Genomic DNA, 20090 nt, shown 5'->3' on the forward strand with positions numbered 1-20090 from the left:
CATGTCTGCAGTCCCAGAGAGCTGAAACTACTCTACATTCCATCTTGGATTTTCCATTGTTTGATTAGTACCTTTCTTCTAATTTACCAACAGAAATTTGTATTATCATCAAATGGAGGTAGTGTTCTTTTTAATAGTCAGCACATTGACAAAATGGTGTACACTGCACCCGTAACAGTGGTCGCTGAAGCATGCTTAGTCAGTGATGCTTGAGCTGGAGTTAGCCTTTTCAAATCTGGGTGGTAGAACTTCTTTTAATTACTAGTATTTGCTACCAGTGAGGGGAGAAATTGTTGTACAAAGTTCTTTTTCCAGTGTTATGTGTTAAATCACTAACCTTCTCAGTGCATATCACAAAGTGAGGGCAAGTATCATTTGACTGTTATCCGTCAGTCCATTGGGAACATTGAGCTTGATGGTTTCCTTGTTAGTGTTAGAGATGTGCAGGCTGTGTACCAGCTCAAGGTTTCCCTCTCTCCCTTTTTCTTTTACTCATCAACAACACATGGAATTAAACTTCACATGCATTCATTACAGTAATATACACTTGACAAACAAAACAATCTCACAATTTGGAAGCCAAGAAAGAAAATCTTTCGGATTGTGTGGGTTATCATATCCCTCGAGCTCTTCTAGCCAACAGTGTTGTGCAGCTTTAAATTATATTATCAAAGTAGCATAAAAAAATTGATAAACAGAGTAAGGTAATATCTTTAAAAATAGAGGTATATGAAGACAAACTTCTTCAGTCTCTCTTATATTTGGAGATGAAACTTTGCTTTAGATATTTTGAATTATTTGTTTCATCAGTAATTTATGCAACAAATTAATATTTATTTCTGCATAACATTTATCCTTGTGCTACAATTATTTGAAATTGTTTGTGTTTAATGGGATGTGAAAAGGCCGCAGCCAATATTTTTTTTTTCTTTTTTTTTTTCAGCTGTTGGTAGATATAAGCTTTAGTTTTTATGGACTGACATCTAAAAATAGTTTGCTGTTTAGTTAACCTTAGAAATGTTGTCTATAGTTACTTGCTAATTGCAAATAGCAGTGGAGCTCTGCATATACAGTAAATTTTCACCATGTGCCAGTCTTTCTTGCCTTTCATGATTCAGCATCAGAATGCATTTCATAATAAAAATATTGGAAATGTTTTTTGGGCATAATACACAATACACTTTCAAAGTATTCCCATTTATGTATCATGCAAAAAATAGTTGGTTTTTAGGTAACATATGATGAAAATTTGTCCTTATATCTTCAGACATTTATTTCAGTGCAGATGGAAAATATTGCTCCTTACCAGTCAATGAAACATTAACTGAGAAGAGCGTAATTGGAGCTAGAGGTTCACTCATGCAGCAGAAGTCTATGCAGAGATTAATTAGGTAGTCCCCGGGGATTACAATTCAGGGAGACATAATAGAAAAGAATGAGAGGGAAATAAAAACAAAACTATTCCATCACTCAACAAAAGTTGTAATTGTGTTAAATTGGCTGGGGGCTTTTATTTTCGTGCCATTTCTTTAGAGCTGTATTTTATATCACACCCAGGTTTATGGCCTGAGAGACAGTGAAATGCCATTGTTTTTGCAATGTAGTTTCCAAGAATTTGACAATTATGTTAACTCAAGTGAAGAAAAAATGCAAATTTTGACGATGCTTTGTTGATCTCTGCCTTGTTTCTCGTACAGGATGTGCCCTCTTAGGCTTGATTCTGAGCAACATATGCCCATTGAGCCCCTTCTCCCAATCAATGCCCCTTTTAGGTAGAACCTCTGGTTCCTAAAGCTAGGACTGCTGTAGTATATTTTGTACATTCTGTTGGCTATGCTAAGAACTGTGACTCCTGAAGGATAGTAGTGACCACCCCACCTCTGTCCTTGGAAATTTAACTGTTTTACTAACAAAATGTTCATTAATTTAAAAATGATTTAGAACATATTAATTGTGTAACTTTCTTTTCATAAATGCAAAGTTACGTAACACAGCGTGTCATAAATGTAATAAGAAGAAGGAAAAAAAAAACCTACATTACTTATATTTAAATGAAAAGGTTCATCATATTTGCAACAATTTTAGATTGTAACCAACATTTTAATGTTAAAATGTTTCATATTAATATGTAAAGAATTTTTTGAATTCTTCTTGTTTATTGCAGATGGCACTGACTCAGAGAAAACAGAGATTCTAAGCAGCACATTGTCAGGATCAGCAGATAGTGGAATCCATTCTGTGTGTGGTGATGAAGCAGGTGTTGCAGGAACATTAACAGAGGTTCCTAGCTTACACCTAAGCCTTGTTCATCAAACATTTGGTGGAAAAATAGTCACTTGTAATGAGTGTTTGACTTGTCATTCACAGTCCGTCCAAACAGATACATTCACCGATCTACAGTTGTCTTTTCCCCCACAAGAAGAGGACAACAAATATGATGTGTTAGATGTGCAGAATTTGCTTGATTATTTTGTTTCTGCAGAGAAACTGAGTGGAGATAATTGCTATAGGTGTGATAAGTGCAGTGCATTGACTGAGGGACAGCGGTCTGTTAATATTTTGCAAGCACCGTCTCATCTTATTCTTACAATAAAACACTTTCATTATGATAGTACCACAATGCAACGAACAAAGCTACTTCACAAGATGCATTATAATGAAAGATTATTTGTGCCTGTTGTAGCTGCTGGACAGCAACAGAAACACTGTGAGACATATAATTTGTATGCAGCAGTTGTACATTCTGGAAGGAGTGTGGATTCAGGACACTATTACACGTTCTCACGAGACCAAAGTGGTTCCTGGTTTGTATTTAATGATGAGTCAATATATCCTAGTTCTCTTGATGAGCTAACAAACCTTAAAGCAGCAGATACTCCCTACATATTGTTTTATGCATTACCAAGTGAAAATCTCCAACTGGAAGTAGGCTCACACCCACTAGAAAATCTACAACCTCACCTGTTAGAGGTAGTTCTCAAAGACAATGCTTTATTCATAGAGCAAAAGAAAGAAGAAAGGCGAAGATTGTCTATGGGAACTATGTCTAAGACTTGGTATAATCAAAGAAAACCTGATGATGACCCTCCAAGCAGTTGTGGTGGTGGATCATCATTTAGTACATCAGCCAACAGAGTGGTATTTTAAAGATATATAGTGTTTATTGTCTGTAATTTTTTTCCTGTATTGTATTTTCCTTTGCTGTGTGAATTACCTCATTATATTTATTACAATTGTCTTTCAGCAGATGCAGTTATGATGTCTGTGTTAATACTTGTTATACTTTGCACTCATTTCACAAAATATGCTTTTCATATTTATATGTTTGACAGAGGTACTGAAACTGTCTTCCTTTAGCAATTTATATACATATATAATGTTCCTGTTCAGCTTTGACATAAGTGAGTTATTAAGAATTGGCAGGAAATGTTCATGAAACATTTATATTGTATAAGAATATTGAAAATTCAGCCTATTTTATATGCAGAGAAAGAGTTTTGTGAACCGTATGACATTTGCAAAGGGTTTCTCTTTTGCAGATCAAAATGCGGAGCATAGTAAACATAAATCTTTTTTTAAGAGCTGTTTGTTTGGTTGGAATTATTATTTCGTAAGTTGATAGTGAAGTGTTTCTTTTATACTGGAGCAGATTTTTCAGTGGATGGAGGGTCTAAATTTGTAAGAAGCTGATTCATTAGAAAGGTTTAATGGATAGTACTTCTTGTGGAATAACAGTGATCTGATGGAAGTGAGTATGAAAAAACAGACTGAATATAAAATTCACTTCAAAGCTTTCTGTATATTTTCTAAGGAAGTGAACAAAGTCATCTTTAATATTCGATTGTCTCACTTTTTATGTGAAATAAAGAAGTCTTTTTCTTGTATTCTGATTCTACATCGAAGCTATATGAGTGATGTCTTTTTTCCTCTCTATGTATGTCAGATTTTTATGCGTATCTGCCATATCAAGCAGAAATTTTTGTATTTGTTTTGTAAAGCAAAACAAATCATACATTTACTGACGAATGAAGTGCTAATGTATCATTTTTCTTAGTGGAGTGTACCTGAGATGTTTATTTGTGGCAAGGTAAAGTTGTTATAACTGGATGGAAACTCAGACTTGAATATTTGCCTTTCATGGGCATTGCTTTACAAACTGAGCTTTCTAAGCACACTCAATGGACCATTTGTAAAGCTTCAGTTTGCCACTAGCTACCCTCTGTACCTTCCAAACTCCATAGAATCCTGCCTGCATTATTGACATCTACGAACAAAGGGCAAGGTAAAATACTGAGTGAGATGTGCCTGGGCAGCAAAATTTCTAATGCATTGCTTGTGAAGAGTAAATACTGAAGTTTGAGACCCCATACAGATCACAATTTTAACTTGTCATAAGTGTTCATTAGTGAATAAATATCGTTTCAATAACAGATGGTGTTAAACTTGTTGCAAACTGTACACTGAGTGCAAAGATATTTGGGCTAAAAGTTTGGTGTCTGATAGAAAAGAACGTAACTTCTGTGTTCCTATTTTCCATGTCATAGATGTGGCCATTGTTGACCTATGCTGTTTGAAAAGAATACATAATGCAAACAGCAATGTTCTATATACAGTTATCCAAAGAAGGCAATTCTATATTGCGAAACAAATACTAACAAAGAGATAGAGGGGCTTGCCAGTACTTACCTCAGCTCAGTACAGCCGATAGATACACATAAAACAGAACTGAAAATTTACATTCCTAGCTTTCGGAACTTTGTTCCTTCATCAGGGAGGAGAGAGGGGAAAAAAGGGAAGAAGGGAAAGTGGATTCAGTTACTCACAACCCAGGTTATGAAGCAACAGGGAAAGGATCTTTGGCTTCCCTCTGACAACCATGCCTCCATCCTTGCTACCCTCCCTGTTTACCTTTCCCTGTTGCTTCATAACCTGGGTTGTGAGTAACTGAATCCACTTTCCCTTCTTCCCTTTTTTCCCCTCTCTCCTCCCTGATGAAGGAACAAAGTTCCGAAAGCTAGGAATGTAAATTTTCAGTTCTGTTTAATGTGTATCTATCGGCTGTACTGAGCTGAGGTAAGTACTGGCCAGCCCCTCTATCTCTTTGTTAGTATTTGTTTCACATCTTATATGAGATTTTCCATTAATCATTTCAATTCTATATTGCATGATTCTTATAAATGTTTCACTGACGTTTTTCGCTGTCCAGCCTTTACAAATATGACCAAAATCCTGGTGCTGAGGAGGAAATATTCATGAACAGTGTTTGATTGGTAAGGGGAAGAGAGGTAGTGACATGCATTTCGTAAATGCCAAATTGTTTTTATTTTAGTTTAAATTCCGAATGTATCTGCAGTAGTACATTTAGAGAAAGTGTGTCAGACTGTTGATAGTGGTCTGTCCACCAGGGTAGTAAATGTTAAAACCTCCTAGATTATACAGAGAGATTGTGATGGTGTAGGCTTTAGAACTGTAATACTGTAATCCCCATTTAAAAGATTTTCATCTTGACTCCTGTTTAGGACTACATTTTCAGATTAAACTCTCTTGATGCCTCCATTCTGAAATCTTACTTGGTAACCTTAGTTTCATTTGCAAGTAAATTAAATATTTCATTTGATGTGTAAAGGATTTCTATGAAAAATTTCATAAATAACATTCATTGATTATTAATTAATACAAGGGCTATCCACAAAGTACATTACGTTTTGTAATTAAAAATATATAAATTATTGGACATTTTTTTATTATATACAGATGAAAGCCACACTTAAATACTACTTTTCTACATAGTTGGCATTTAAATTAAGGCACTTACCGTAGCGATGGACGAGCTTGGAAATTCCTTCGTCGTAAAATTCGGCCGCCTGCGCCTTCAACCACGTGGTTACCTCTTCTTTTGGGACAGGTGTGATTTTTGTGGATTTCCTGGAAAGAGGCACTACAATAAAGTCTCAAAGGTATTGCCAAACTCTGCACAACCTCAGAAGAGCAATACAAAACAAGCGCAGGGGAAAGTTGAGCTCAAAGATCTTGCCGATTCACGACAACGCCCGGGCCCACACGGCAAATGCCACTCGTGAAGTTCTCGAATCTTTTAAGTGGGAGTTGTTTCCTCATCCGCCTTACAGTCCTGACCTGGCACCGAGCGACTTCCACTTATTCCCAGCAATGAAGAAGTGGTTGGCTATGCAGCGGTTTGATGACGACGCACAGCTTCAAGAAGAGGTAACCACGTGGTTGAAGGCGCAGGCGGCCGAATTTTACGACGTAGGAATTTCCAAGCTCGTCCATCGCTACGATAAGTGCCTTAATTTAAATGCCACCTGTGTAGAAAAGTAGTATTTAAGTGTAGCTTTTATCTGTATATAATAAAAAAAATTTCCAATACTTTATTTATTTTTAATTCCAAAACGTAATGTACTTTGTGGATAGCCCTCGTGTCAGTATGAAGCGTAAAACTACTTTCAATCAAAGCCATTGTTACAACATTACATTTTGTCTTTACAAGAACAGCGACTGTCTACCAGTAGCCCCGCAGAAGTTCTGGACTCTCAAGGTATGAAAAAAAGGCATTGGTTCAACGTCTGCTAACAGTCTGGAGAAAATGATTACAAAATTTGAAAAGACAGGTTCTTTTGAAGTGCGATGTGGCGGTGGAAGGAAATCAGTTGATCCAATGTCTGTTGAAGATGTGGCCACAATATTAGTGGTGGATTTGAGTGCTAGTGTGCAGGCATGTAGTGCATGGGGAATTGAGCAAACGCTGGATAAGATTGTGAGCACTGTACATCGAAGCATCCTGCATTGCTACCGATATAAAGTAACCCATCTTTAGAAGTTGCTTCCTGCTGACTTTTTGGCAAGATAAATGTTCACTGTGGCATTTCTTGCTCACATGGAATTGGGACAATGAATGGCTTTGGAACATTCTGTGGACAAAGCCCATTTCCATCTCAAAGGACATATAAATATCCAGAATATGGGGAACGGAAAAGTTGCACGCACATCAGCTGGTACCAATTCATTCTGCAAAGGCAATTGTGTGATGCAGGTTGATAGCATCGTTTATCATAGGGCAACAATTTTTCAATTTTGTTTTTAAGGAAATGAGTCTTGTAGATACTGTTACATGTACCATCACTTGTAAATACTATGAGACACTTTTATGCACCAACATCATACCAACCAGAGTGGTTTTTCACTCTTCAGTGTACGCTCATATGAAACTTTGTGGCAGATTAAAACTGTGTGCCGGACCAAGACTCAAACTCAGGACCTTTGCCTTTCGCAGGTAGCTCTCTACCAACTGAACTACCCAAGCACGACTTGTGACTCATCCTTGCAGCTTTATTTCGCCCAGTGCTCAAGCCATGAGGATGGGTCATGAATCGTGCTTGTGTACCCCAGTCTGTAGAGCACTCGCCCACAAAAGCCAAAAGTCCTGAGTTCAAGTCTCTGTCAGGAAGTTTCATGTCAGCTCACACTCTGTTGCAGAGTGAAAAATCATTCTGGAAAAATCCCCCAGGCTGTGGCTAAGCTACCTCTCACCAATATCCTTTCTTCAGGAAGTGCTAGCCTTGCAAGTTTTGCAGGAGAGCTGTGAAGTTTAGAAGGTAGGAGATGAGGTACTGATGGAAGTAAAGCTGTGAGGATGGGTCGCAAGTCATGCTTGGTAGCTCAGTCAGTAGACCATTTGCCCATGAAAGGAAAAAGTCCTCAGTTTGAGCCTCAGATTGGCAAACAGTTTTAATGTGCTGGGTAGTTGGTTGGTTGGTTTGGGGGATTAAAGGGACCAGACTGCCATGGTCATCGGTCCCTGCTGGGTAGTGTCATATAAACCCTTCAGAAGTGCGTAAGTGTGGATATGATCATTTTTCCATGCATTACAGAACCCGTGAAGCAGCTGCTGCAGAGGCATTTTGGAAATGCTAGAGTTATCAACCATTCTTTCCCTTCAGCCTGGCTCTCCAGATCACTTAATTTTAATCCATGTGATCTCTGGCTCTGGGATTACCTGAATGATGTTGTGTTCAGTGCTCCAATTATGAACATAGCTGAATTGAAGGGGTACATTGCACAACACATTCTGAACATGACCCCCAAGATACAAGTCTGTTGTAGAAGCTGCTGTTTCTTGATTTCAAGGTATGGCAGAAACTGGTGGACAGCATACAGAAACATGTCTTGTGCCAGTCTCATGACATTTTGAAATAAATGTCATTTTGCTTTTTATTCGGTTTTTGCCCTAAGAACAATTAAAAACTGATTTATCCCTTGCAATGTGATATGATGTTGCTGTAGTGGATTGAGTTAACTAACTAACTGTACCACAATAATTGACTGCCAAACTTCAGCAGTCTTGCACATTGGACAGTGCAGATGCAGATGGTGGAATGTGCAACTCAAACTTTAGCCATCGAATTGTGATTCATCTGTCATTTGTAGCTAACCCTATTTATGTTAAGACACGGCTGCATGTTTTGGTAAAATTTTTGTTAAAATTTTATTTCATCTTGTTTCCCCCCATGCATCAATAATATGCTATTCAAATTTGACATCTTTATACAGCTTTTTGAAACTGGAGCTGTAATTACATTAAAGACACTAATGGTTTGTACCCTTATGTGTAGTTCTTCGAATCCTGCCTCGGGCATGGATGTGTGTGATGTCCTTAGGTTAGTTAGGTTTAAGTGGTTCTAAGTTCTAGGGGACTGATGACCATAGATGTTAAGTCCCATAGTGCTCAGAGCCATTTGAACCATTTTTTTGTAGTTCTTCCCAAACAAGTCAACCACACCCTAACACCCATTTATGGTTTGAAAAGTCAAATGATAAAATAATTTCATGGTATATTGTTCAGAAAATCAGACAAATAGCAATTTCATAAAAAAAGACTGCATATCATGTAGAGTTATATACTCACTATGTAGAAACACACACTTCCAGTTCCACAGCCTTTCACTGCCTTGTAAGACAATAGAGAGGGATGTACTGAGCAAAATTAAAAATGAAGAGCAAGCCGCTTAGACTCCAGGATAAGAAGGACTTGTGTGCAAGGATGAGGGGAGACAAAGATGAAATGGCAGCAAGGGGAGAATATTGGAGAGAGGTGGTATATGTAATTACAAAGTTATTGGTGCTAGCTCGAAGATATTTACAGAACTTAATTAGGTACATTTCAGCATGGCAATAGTAAGGTGAATTATTATTGATATAGTAATTTGTTTACATATACTGATTTTCAGTATGATGCTCTTTACCTTGACAGAATCCACTCCAGGGTTGCTCTCTCTCTCTCTCTCTCTCTCTCTCTCTCTCTCTCTCTCTCTCTCTTTCCTCTCTCTCTAAGTGATGTTAATACTATGAACATCTAATAGATATGATTATTCACAAGACATTATAAAATAACCATATAACCCATTCTGTTTTTCATATTAATCAAAAAGTGTAACAAGATATTTACTATAAAACACTATAACCTTTTTCTCTCAAAGTATGAACCACAACTAACTTATTATCCAATGCATTCAGATGTTCACCTGTAAGCTGCTTCAAACTGTAGTAACTGTATAAACCAATTGTAGAAAGTACCTGTTGAAGAGTTGCTTTTGGCTGAGTTTACATGAGCAGAACGTTTGGGGAACAGCAGCTGTGAGGGCCAAAAGAATTAACTAGGCAATGCAGTATGGTAGACTGCGAAGAGGGGCCAGATGATACCAGTCTGTACTGGGAGTGGAGTGGCCAGTTGATTGAATGCACTGTTGCATTCTCTGCTCTGCGTTCGTGTCTGCATGTGTCTTCCACAATGCATGCTCTAGATTTACACACACATGACACAGAATCTACTCTGTAGGAACCAACATGGATTCCGGAAACAGCGATCGTGTGAGACCCAACTCGCTTTATTTGTTCATGAGACCCAGAAAATATTAGATACAGGCTCCCCGGTAGATCACATTTTCCTTGACTTCCGGAAGGCGTTCGATACAGTTCTGCACTGTCTCCTGATAAACAAAGTAAGAGCCTATGGAATATGAGACCAGCTGCGTGGCTGGATTGAAGAGTTTTTAGCAAACAGAACACAGTATGTTGTTCTCAATGGAGAGATATCTGCAGATGTTAAAGTAACCTCTGGCGTGCCACAGGGGAGTGTTATGGGACCATTGCTTTTCACAATACATATAAGTGACCTAGTAGATAGTGTCAGAAGTTCCATGCAGATTTTCGCGGATGATGCTGTAGTATACAGAGAAGTTGCAGCATTAAAAAATTGCAGCCGAATGCATACCTCCAGAGGAGATCACGAATGTAAAATTAGAGAGATTCGAGAGCGCACGGAGGCTTTCCAGCAGTCGTTCTTCCCGCGAACCATGCGTGACTGGAACAGGAAAGGGAGGTAATGACAATGGCATGTAAAGTGCCCTCTGCCACACACTGTTGGGTGGCTTCCGGAGTATAAATGTAGATGTAGATGTAGAAAATTAAGTTATGGAGAAAAGATATTGTGTTTCAGACATAAGGACTGATGAAGACGAGTACAGAAACTAGAAAGATATGACATGAAATGGCGTTTGCTTTGTATAATTTCTAGATTTCACAGAGCATTCGTGCGGAGAGAGAGAATTTTTTAGTAAGTGTTCCTTTTCACATTTTCATTATTGTAATAATATTCTGGACTACACAGTCAGTCAGAATTGGAGAAGAATTAATATTCCAAATACATTACTCATTTTTAGTTATAGAATTGTCGAAGTGACAAGTTTTGAGATACTTGTACATTTGTGCTGTTGTTTACATCTTGCTTCTTCGGACAAAATCCGACTGACAGACTAATTCAATTGCAGTTATGATGGAGATGATAATGTGTTTTTATTTATGTATTTTACATGAAACTAAAAACTGGACATCAAATAATTACAAAAATTTGAAATGATGTGATTTCAGAAGTATTCCGAGTGTGACTGATCGATGGTTGCTTTCTGGGCCAACATGTAATACACTGTAATTGTAAAAAGATAAATATGTAATTTGTTAATTATGGTATTTTATTGTAAATGTGCACAACAAATGAAATGAAAAATAGGATTGAAGCATCGCTGGGGGCATGCATTACAATTCTTTACAAGGTGTGACAAATGATACTGTTCACTCGCTCATTTCTCAAAGTAGTGACAGTAATGGCTTGGATGCCTTTGCATCACTAGAATTAAGCCACGTGATTTCCTTGGGCAGTTCCATTATTGGAAAGAGTGATTCTTACATCAATAAAAATAGAACATTAACAGGATTGCCATAGGTTCTGGAAATCAGGGAATTTCACACACATCAGAGAAATCAGGGAAACATCAGATAAATTTGAAGAGAAAAGAAACACTGGAAAAATCTCGTTGTTTCAGTAAATGGTTTGTTTATTGAGGTGTCGTGCATCGTCACTGGCTGGAACAGCTGGGTATGTGTGCCGCTTCCCTACTCCCTCATTACTACTGCTTCTCTCCTTCCTACCACTCCCCTCAGCTTGCAGTCAGTGCTGCCAACAGTTCTTTCCGTTAGCCTAGCAGCTGTTTTGGATCTGATCTTCAGAGACTGTAGATACTGCAGGCAGAGACAGCGGTCATGTGTGCACGAGTTGTGTGCGAGTGATTGTGTGAATTGTGCGTGAGTGATGTGTGTGTGCTCTCGTTTCCTGACAAAAGCTATGGCTGAAAATTTAGTTTTGAGAGGGTGACTGTCTTTTCTACATGCCTGTCTGTGGCTTAGCAATCCTCTTTATGGTAAGTTGCTGCCCATCCTCATTATTATTGATTCTTAGAGTATTTTAATGAGTTACCTGTTGCATGGATTGAGAACTGTGGTCTCATTTCAACAACATGTTGTCTGTCGCTTGTGAATAGCGGCCACACGAGTGGATTTCTGTGAGGGGCCAAAACCACTGGCCGTTTCTGTGGGTATCTGTAATGGATTGGGACTGCCGATCTGAAACCATTCGGTTACCACTAATGTGTGGGCTCTGCCCGTGGGATCTAGTCTCATCAATCTGCGCACAGGTACAGTCTGTTCGTGTGTGGCCTAATGCAGTGGATTTTCATGGTTTATCCATGGACCCAGGACTGTGGTGCTCCTCAGCAGGCCAGAGGCCATGGGCAGTCGATTTCAGGAATTGTGACTCTCTCACCTCAAGTACATTGTACAGTGTGGCATCTTATTGACATTTTATTTGTTCTGGTACATTTTAGAACTTTAAAAGTAGTTTATATGTTAGAAAGTATGGATGATAAGAAGAAGAAAATTGTGTCAGCCGCTGGCAATTTGTACGCTATGTACTCATGTATTTCTTGAAAGAAAAATCTTAAAATACCTGTAAAATAATAGGTATCACACAGTGGGTAATAACCAAGAATAGCGAACATAGTAGAACCAATATTTTATTTGCGATCACCTACAGTTATGGTTTACACAGTTCTTTCCAACCTAATGCATTTCTTTCAAGAGGCCAACTTTTTTCTGAGGTTATTTCTGAAATCAGTCTTGGTATTTTAAATCTGTCTTGTGCGTATTGTTGTCATCTCATGTGTTTTGTTATATTAAAATAAAATAACATCAGTGGCCTTAATGAAACACACATACCATCTGGCTTGCTTTCTCCATCTAAAAACAGTTCGTTACAAAAGATGTTGAAGTTAGTACTTAAGATTTTTGTTCACTTCAGAAAGCACCATCTGCTTGCAAGTGTTAAGACATTTCCTCGTTTGCACTATTGTTTCTTGTACTGTAGCTGCAAAGACAGATTGTCAACTTATGTCTTAACTTACCTTTAAGATCTCAAAGTTTGTCAGGGAAAAATGCTAAAATTTGTCTGGAAATCAGGGAAATATCAGGGAATTTCACTTGGGTAAATGTGGCAACCCTGATTAAACAAACCATATTCACTAAACACTGCTCTGAAACAATTTCAGTATAGTCTGATAAAGAGTCAACAGTTGCAGATCAGATTGTTGCATTATGTTTCCAAAGAATTTGTACTTGCACTCCCTGAAATTAACAGTGAAGGTGGAACAATGAAATTAACAAAGATAGAACAGTGAAATTAACGAAGTTGTACATGTAAGAAGCAATGCAAATGATATCTCGTATTCTACATGCAAAACCTTAGATTTTTCTAACCTGCCAAAGCACTTTACCAGCCTCACTTACTTACTCACACACTTCTTTTTCTTTCAGCCAGTTCGTGACAGATTCAAATTTTATCACAATAAATATGTCTTTAAGTTGATGACAGTCTGTCTCACTTACAATTACACAGAACACAGTATGATATAGTTTGTCAATAGCAAAATCTAGTTACACATTCATTGTTTGCTGGAACACATGCCGTTTGTTCAACAATATATGAACAAAAACAGTTACTGAATGAATGTTTCGTGAATGAAACTGTTAGCAAAAACAAGAAAAATGATGCGTACTGTGTTCAGCTAATTCTGCCACTGGATCTGTAATAGCCTACCTCTAGATTTAAAACTCTTAATGTTAACTTAGTATGTGGCCTTAGACTCGCGTGGTGAGTCACAGCCTGTAGCGGCTGACCACCAATATACAGTACATCACCTACTTACTTGATATTGGAAACAGGGCATGGATACCCTTCCAGTTTAAAAAAGATTCCACATTTTAGATAAATTTAGTGCGCATCCATGTGTGACTTAAAATGCATCAGATGTAAATCAGCTAGTGATGTTCTTCACATTGTGAAATATATGTTGTGAGGTATATAATTTTGATGTATCAGAATAATTATGAGCAATAATGAAAAGAGAGAGCCAGTCCATTGTCAAGGTGTAATCTGAGATCATAAGATGCAAAAGAATCCATTTTCTTATCAATTAATTTCCTCAAAGTCAAGTAGGAAAGGTATTTAAATTTTTAAGTGCCACATAAAAAGTTTTATTGAAAAACTAACTACAGAGACACATTAGCTTTGCATCATTTACTTGAAACAATATTTAGAGACACAGCAAAGGACTCTATATTTTGCTCTCTGCATTCTGTTCGACAGCCAGCAACAGTGTTACAGGACTCAACATCATGTCGCAGTACATCTGCCACTGCGGAAACATTCCACTTGTATGGCTCCAGTCTTTGGATGGTCTCTGGCTTTGGTAATGTATGGTCAGTCTTTCATACAAGGGGAAAAAATTCTAAATTCATGTATCTGTATTGGAACACAATTGATGATTATGAACCAGAACCATATCCCCACATTGAATGTGACTGGTACAACCTTATTTTCTGTGTTTCTTCCTAATTTCCTCTGCTTTCTACAACTGGCTGTAAGTGTTTCTCCTGGTTTCCTCTTCGAAGGTTGTCTCTTGTTAACCTATGAAACTACTTCATCGGACACCATTTGGTTTGTGGAATGTGATAACTCATTCAGTACTTTCTCAAATTCCACAACCAGTTGTGCCCACTATGAATGTATTTCTGAACAATAACTTCATGCTAATTGTTGTAATTCTCATATCACTTTTGTTAATGGATTGACTTGAAGATAGTAATTGGGTATCAGTATGTGTTTCCCTCCTTCACATGCTACAAATTTCTTGAAGGCTGTCCTTTGGCATTATCTGATAAGAGCCTCCCTAGTTTACCAATGTATTTAACATATTGATTGCCATGTGAGTTAAATATAACTCACAGGAAGTGACCTCTTTGGGCCACATGAAGTAAATACAACTAACGGACATTTTTCCATTTAAAGCTTAATGGTGGAGTTGTAACTCACAGGAGCGTGCTGTGATTTGGGGTTATAGTAGGTTATGGCCCCAGTAACAAATAATGTTCATGGCCTACGGTTTTCAAGAGCTCTAGAGTAGTTATTGACATTTGAATTCGTGAGTTATATATAACTCAAATGGCTCAGTCGTATTGGACTTTTCTTCTTTTTATTATTTATTTATTATTTAGTTTGTCATATTACTTACACAGTAGATTGCAAATCACATACAGTTTTATTTACATTCTTCAGCTGTAATTGCAACAACAATGAAACTGAAAAATTTGGGTCATTCCACTTAGTTTCTCTAACGCCTGTATGCACTGTGCTTTATGAAAAAACACTCTTCGCAAAAATATGAATCACAAGTCTTACATTTCCCTGCAGTTTGTTTGCTTTTCTTGGCAGCTTGCTCTTATCCAGATTCATTCTTCTTGTTTTCATAGTCCACTGTTCACCTACATCTAGCTACTCCCATGTTCACAATCTGCGGGAAACGCATTAGCTTTGATGAGAGATGTCTCAGGCTCATCGGCATCTTCTGTATGGAGTAGTCTCAAAGTCACTTCCTCTTTGAATTCTGTGATTGAGATCATCTCATTGTTGATGTATTGGTAAATCACATGAGCATTTACCAGTGCTGACTCTGCCAACAATTCAATTGCAAGCTTCCTGTACCATTTCGCACCCCACCTTAGACAATGCGAGTATGACATCATTTGGTCAGAATGATCTATAAAAGACTTTGGCTGATTATAGTCAATAATCATTGCTGGTTTTTTCTTTGTGCCCTTCCTGGTTTGAGCTTCTGCTTCTTCTTCTCCATAAACAGTACTCAGCATCAGAACATCCCTCTTATCTTTCCATTTCAGTACTACTACACCTCTGGTACTTTCCTTTGCTTTGTGTTCCCCCTATTTCAGTTTTGCCTGTACCACATCTTGAGGATTCAGCTTTCTGTTTGATATTAGAGTACCAACTAAATGTGTTGCTTGTTCAAGAAGCTGGTGTGCTAGATGAACACTTCTGTAAAAATTGTCTGTGTGTAAGATTCGGCTCTCATTTAGTAATCCACTCATAAGGCTCATAAAAACAGAAGTGACAAGAGGAACACTAGGATTCACATTCCTCCCACAGTAAACTTCCATATTCCAGGTGTAGCCACCATTTAGACAAAGTTTGAACAATTTAATTCCGAATTTATGGCGCTTATTCTTTATATACACAATGAAACTTAGTCTTCCTCGAAATGGCACAAGTGTTTCGTCAATGCAAACTTCTTTCTCTGGCCCAACTGCACTTTGAAATCTCTGCAGTAATTTATCAATAAGAGTATTTTAAACATAGCTGCGCTACAGCAATGGTTCCACGTAAATCAGACTAAGAACAGCCGACCAGTTGCAAAGGATAAAGTAAACTTTACCTAGGTTTCAATAGATATAAATCTATCTTCTTCAGAAGATGCAGTATTATAACAACATGAAGTGATATGTCCTTATCGTTTAGGCAAACATCTGCATAGTTACATTAATCATATAAGGCTATATTTTATATGATTAATGTAACTATGCAGATGTTTGCCTAAACGATAAGGACATATCACTTCATGTTGTTATAATACTGCATCTTCTGAAGAAGATAGATTTATATCTATTGAAACCTAGGTAAAGTTTACTTTATCCTTTGCAACTGGTCGGCTGTTCTTAGTCTGATTTATCAATAAGAGGTTGAATTTTGAATAAGCGGTTTCCCGGTGGGCACTGGTTGTTATCGGAAAAATGCCACGTACGTAAAAGCAGTTCAAAACGATTGCATGACATAACATTTTTTACATTGTTGTGACAGAGCATATTTCTTGACCAATAATTAGGAATCCTCAGTTTTACATTTAGTGACATCCATAACAAAAAAATCCTAAAAATTGTTCAAGTTAAGTTTGAATGACTTTCTAAGACTTGTTTTGCATACAAATTAGTTTGTTGAGTCACATGTTCTAAATTTTCATCAGTTACAAAATATTTGAAGAAATCATATAGTGTCTTGCCTTTGAGAGTTACCGTAGTGCAACAGAAGCATTTACACCAGAACTGTAATGAATAAATGTAAAGTTTTTCATGTTTTTACCCATAACTGGTCCCCAGACAATCTCATTAGAATTTGTTCTATGTGCGTCATTGCCATCTTCAGATCTTTCTGATATTATACTTTAATTGAACCTGAATCAACTGCAGTAGTTATGGCACTAACTCGGTTAGAGGTGCTTTGTTGTCTGGTTTTTACAGCTGTGAAGTCTGAAGTCTGGTTCTTTGACTTATTGTGGACAGAAAACTCTTCTTCCTTCCTTCACTGATATGATTCAATCATCAGAACTTCCGGTTTTGCTTCCGGTCTCCTCTGGTAAAAAATTTGTCGGAGCTATCACCAAATAAGGACACAGAATCTTCATCACTTATGTCCATAACTTCATCTAAAAGCTGCTGTACATACTTTTGTTCATCTTCATAACTTCTACGAGACATTTTCTTCTGCCACAATATCACTTTGTTATGGAGCAAACAACACTGAATAAGACTGTAGCAACAATGCAGGAAAGCAATACTGGAACTGTACACAAATAATAGTGTGGAATGAAAAACTTGACAAGAGTACAAACCTAAAATTATTAGTGACATAGCAAATGACACATCTGGTACTTTTACTCTGGGGCCATGTGAATCAAATGTTACTCACACAAAACAAAAAGAAAAAAGGTACTAAAATGCCATATTTGCACTTAACAAGTTTACTTGGAGCAAACTGAAGCAGGATATTGAAAAAAAGTAAATGGCCCCAAGGGGTTGGTAACCCAACTACACCATGGCAGTAAATGTGTCAAAATAATGGTATCTCATACATCTTACCATGTCTGAGTAGTGGCACACTTTATTGCATTTAATTTTACCGGTATAGATCAATGTAATAGTTGCCGATTTGAGGCATGCTGCTTTGTAATGGTAGGTCGATTTGGTTCACACACGAGGGATTAGGGCATTTTGGTATATGAAAGTGTATCCAACATGTGACAAAGTTTTAATATTTTAAAAATTTAATTAGAGAAATAAAAAAGGTATTAAGAAGTTGTGATCTTTGTCAGAAAGTTAAGGAAAAAATGGCAAATTAAATGTTGACATTGTATCCAGTAATTTTTACAGCATTTCATGATTTAAAAGCTGGAGATTTTTTTGGTCCTTTGCCAAAGGGCAGAAGTGATGTTTTTTATGATCTTGTTTTAGTAGAATGTTAGCCTAAATATGTAAAGATATATCACTTTAAATTAGCAAATACAACTACCATAAGCAGTTGCCTAAGAGATTATTTTTTGGATGTAAGCAAACATGGTCACTAACTTACTGGTAATAAAACTCAGTTTATAAGTAGTACTTTCAAAGTTTGTGACAAGGGAATGTGCAAAACATGTACTTATATCAAAACATCACTTACAGTCCAACCCTGCTAAGAACAATAAAAGAGATAGGAAGTTTATATCATACATATTCTAAGAAACACACAACCTGGCCACAGGTGTTTCCGGAGTTTCAAGTTACCCTTAATCAATTACCTCGCATGTCAACTGGACTTTCTCCAGTAGAAACATTGAATAAAGAGCTTTTAGAAGAACCATTGTTAAAACTATGTTCTAGGCCCAAAATAGAAGAGGTACCAACTAGCAACTTACAAGAAAAGGAGCAAAGGAATTAAAACAATGGAAAGTCCAGGTAGGAACGTCAAAAATAATATGAAAAAACTAGATTGCTATTCACCACATAGATGGCATGTTGAATTGCAGACATAGACACCAAAAAGGCTGTTACACATTTAACTTTTACCCAGAGCCTTCTTCAGAAGAGAAAACACACACATTCACACAAGCAAGCACATTCCACGTACATGTTACCATTTTCTCTGGCCAGTCTGCAATGGCGCTACGTCGAATGTAAGCAATAATCCAGAGTGGGGGCAGGGTAAGTATGATATATTGCAGGGTACATATGGAGGGAGAAAAGAGCGCAGAGAATGGTGCACAATGAGAGTAGGAGGGGACATGAAATAGGATGTGGTGTAGGACTGAGGGGGTGGAAACTGCTGGATGGAAGTTGTGGGAACTGTGGGCTGAGGCTGGATGATGTATTGTAAGGATAACTCCCATCTGTGCAGCTCAGAAAGCCTGATGGTGGAGGGGAGTATCCAGATGGCCTGGGCTGTAAAGCAGCCATTAAAACCAAGCATGTTATTTTCAGGTGCATGTTTGCTCTTAGCCACAGTTTGGCAGTGGCCATTCATCCTGGTGGACACCTGGATGCTTGTCATACCAATATAAATGGCTGTCCAAGGGTTGCAGCAGAGCTAGTAAATCACATAGCCCAACCTCTGATGGGGTAGAACTGGAGTAGGAAGTGCTGGGTAGGTGCATTGGGCAGGTCTTGCACCTGGGTCTTCCACTGGGATATGACCCCTGAGGCAAGGGACTGGGATTGGGAGTGATGTAGGGCTGGACCAGAATGTCGTGGATGTTGGATGGGTGATGGAACATCACTTTAGGAGAAGTGGGAAGAATGTTGGGTGGGTGTACCTCATTTCAGGGCAGGTTGGTATATAATTAAAGCTCCGCTAAAGGATTTGGTTCCAATAGTATGGGGGGACAAAGAGGCCACTTCATTGACGCTGTGCCTTGAAGTGGTGGCGGGATTGGGGGTGGCACAGGAAATCTGTTTGGGGACAAGGTCTGGGGTTTAGCGCCTACTATCCCTTCCCCTTCCTTGCCCCACTCAGAACTGCTGCTTGCATTCAATGTGACACCATTGCATTCTGGTCTGAGCAGCTGGAGAAAACAGTCGTGTGTGTGTGTGTGTGTGTGTGTGTGTGTGTGTGTGTGTTTGTTTTATTTTCTGAAGAAGGCTTTGGCCAAAAGCTAACTGTGTATCAGTCTTTCTGTTGTGCCTGTCTGCAACACATGACATGTTTATGGTGAGTAGCAATCTTTATCCTTTTGATATTATTTCAGAAAGATATTTAATTGTATGGGCACAGTGTTGAGTGCATATACCTAATTTAAAAACAAGTGTCCCTAATTATAAACTCAATGCCTTGGTACTGGTGAATGTCTTTCATCATTTTTCATAATTAAGGAAAGAAATGAGCAAATTTTTCTACCATTATGAAGGTTCATATTAATTTATAGTAAAGGCTGTTTTCTTACTTGACCCTTCAAGTGAAAAAGAAAGGGCTATACAGGGTGTCCTATTTATCTTGACCTCCCTAAATAACTGTTTGTAGAGATGCAAAT

At 37.9% G+C, this 20090-nt stretch overlaps 1 protein-coding gene across 1 annotated transcript in view; it reads left to right on the forward strand.

Moving 5' to 3' along the window:
• The window catches only part of LOC124613018 (ubiquitin carboxyl-terminal hydrolase 35), a 126274-nt gene extending 122390 nt beyond the window's left edge, over positions 1-3884 (forward strand). Inside the window, exon 11 of the mRNA XM_047141572.1 lies at positions 2165-3884. Coding sequence (XP_046997528.1) covers positions 2165-3147 — 983 coding nt within the window. The 3' untranslated portion in view covers positions 3148-3884. The remainder of the gene's footprint in view (positions 1-2164) is intronic.
• Positions 3885-20090: the final 16206 nt, after the last annotated feature.

This window comes from Schistocerca americana, chromosome 4 (genome assembly GCF_021461395.2).
Source record: "Schistocerca americana isolate TAMUIC-IGC-003095 chromosome 4, iqSchAmer2.1, whole genome shotgun sequence".
Taxonomy (NCBI): Eukaryota; Metazoa; Arthropoda; class Insecta; order Orthoptera; family Acrididae; genus Schistocerca; species Schistocerca americana.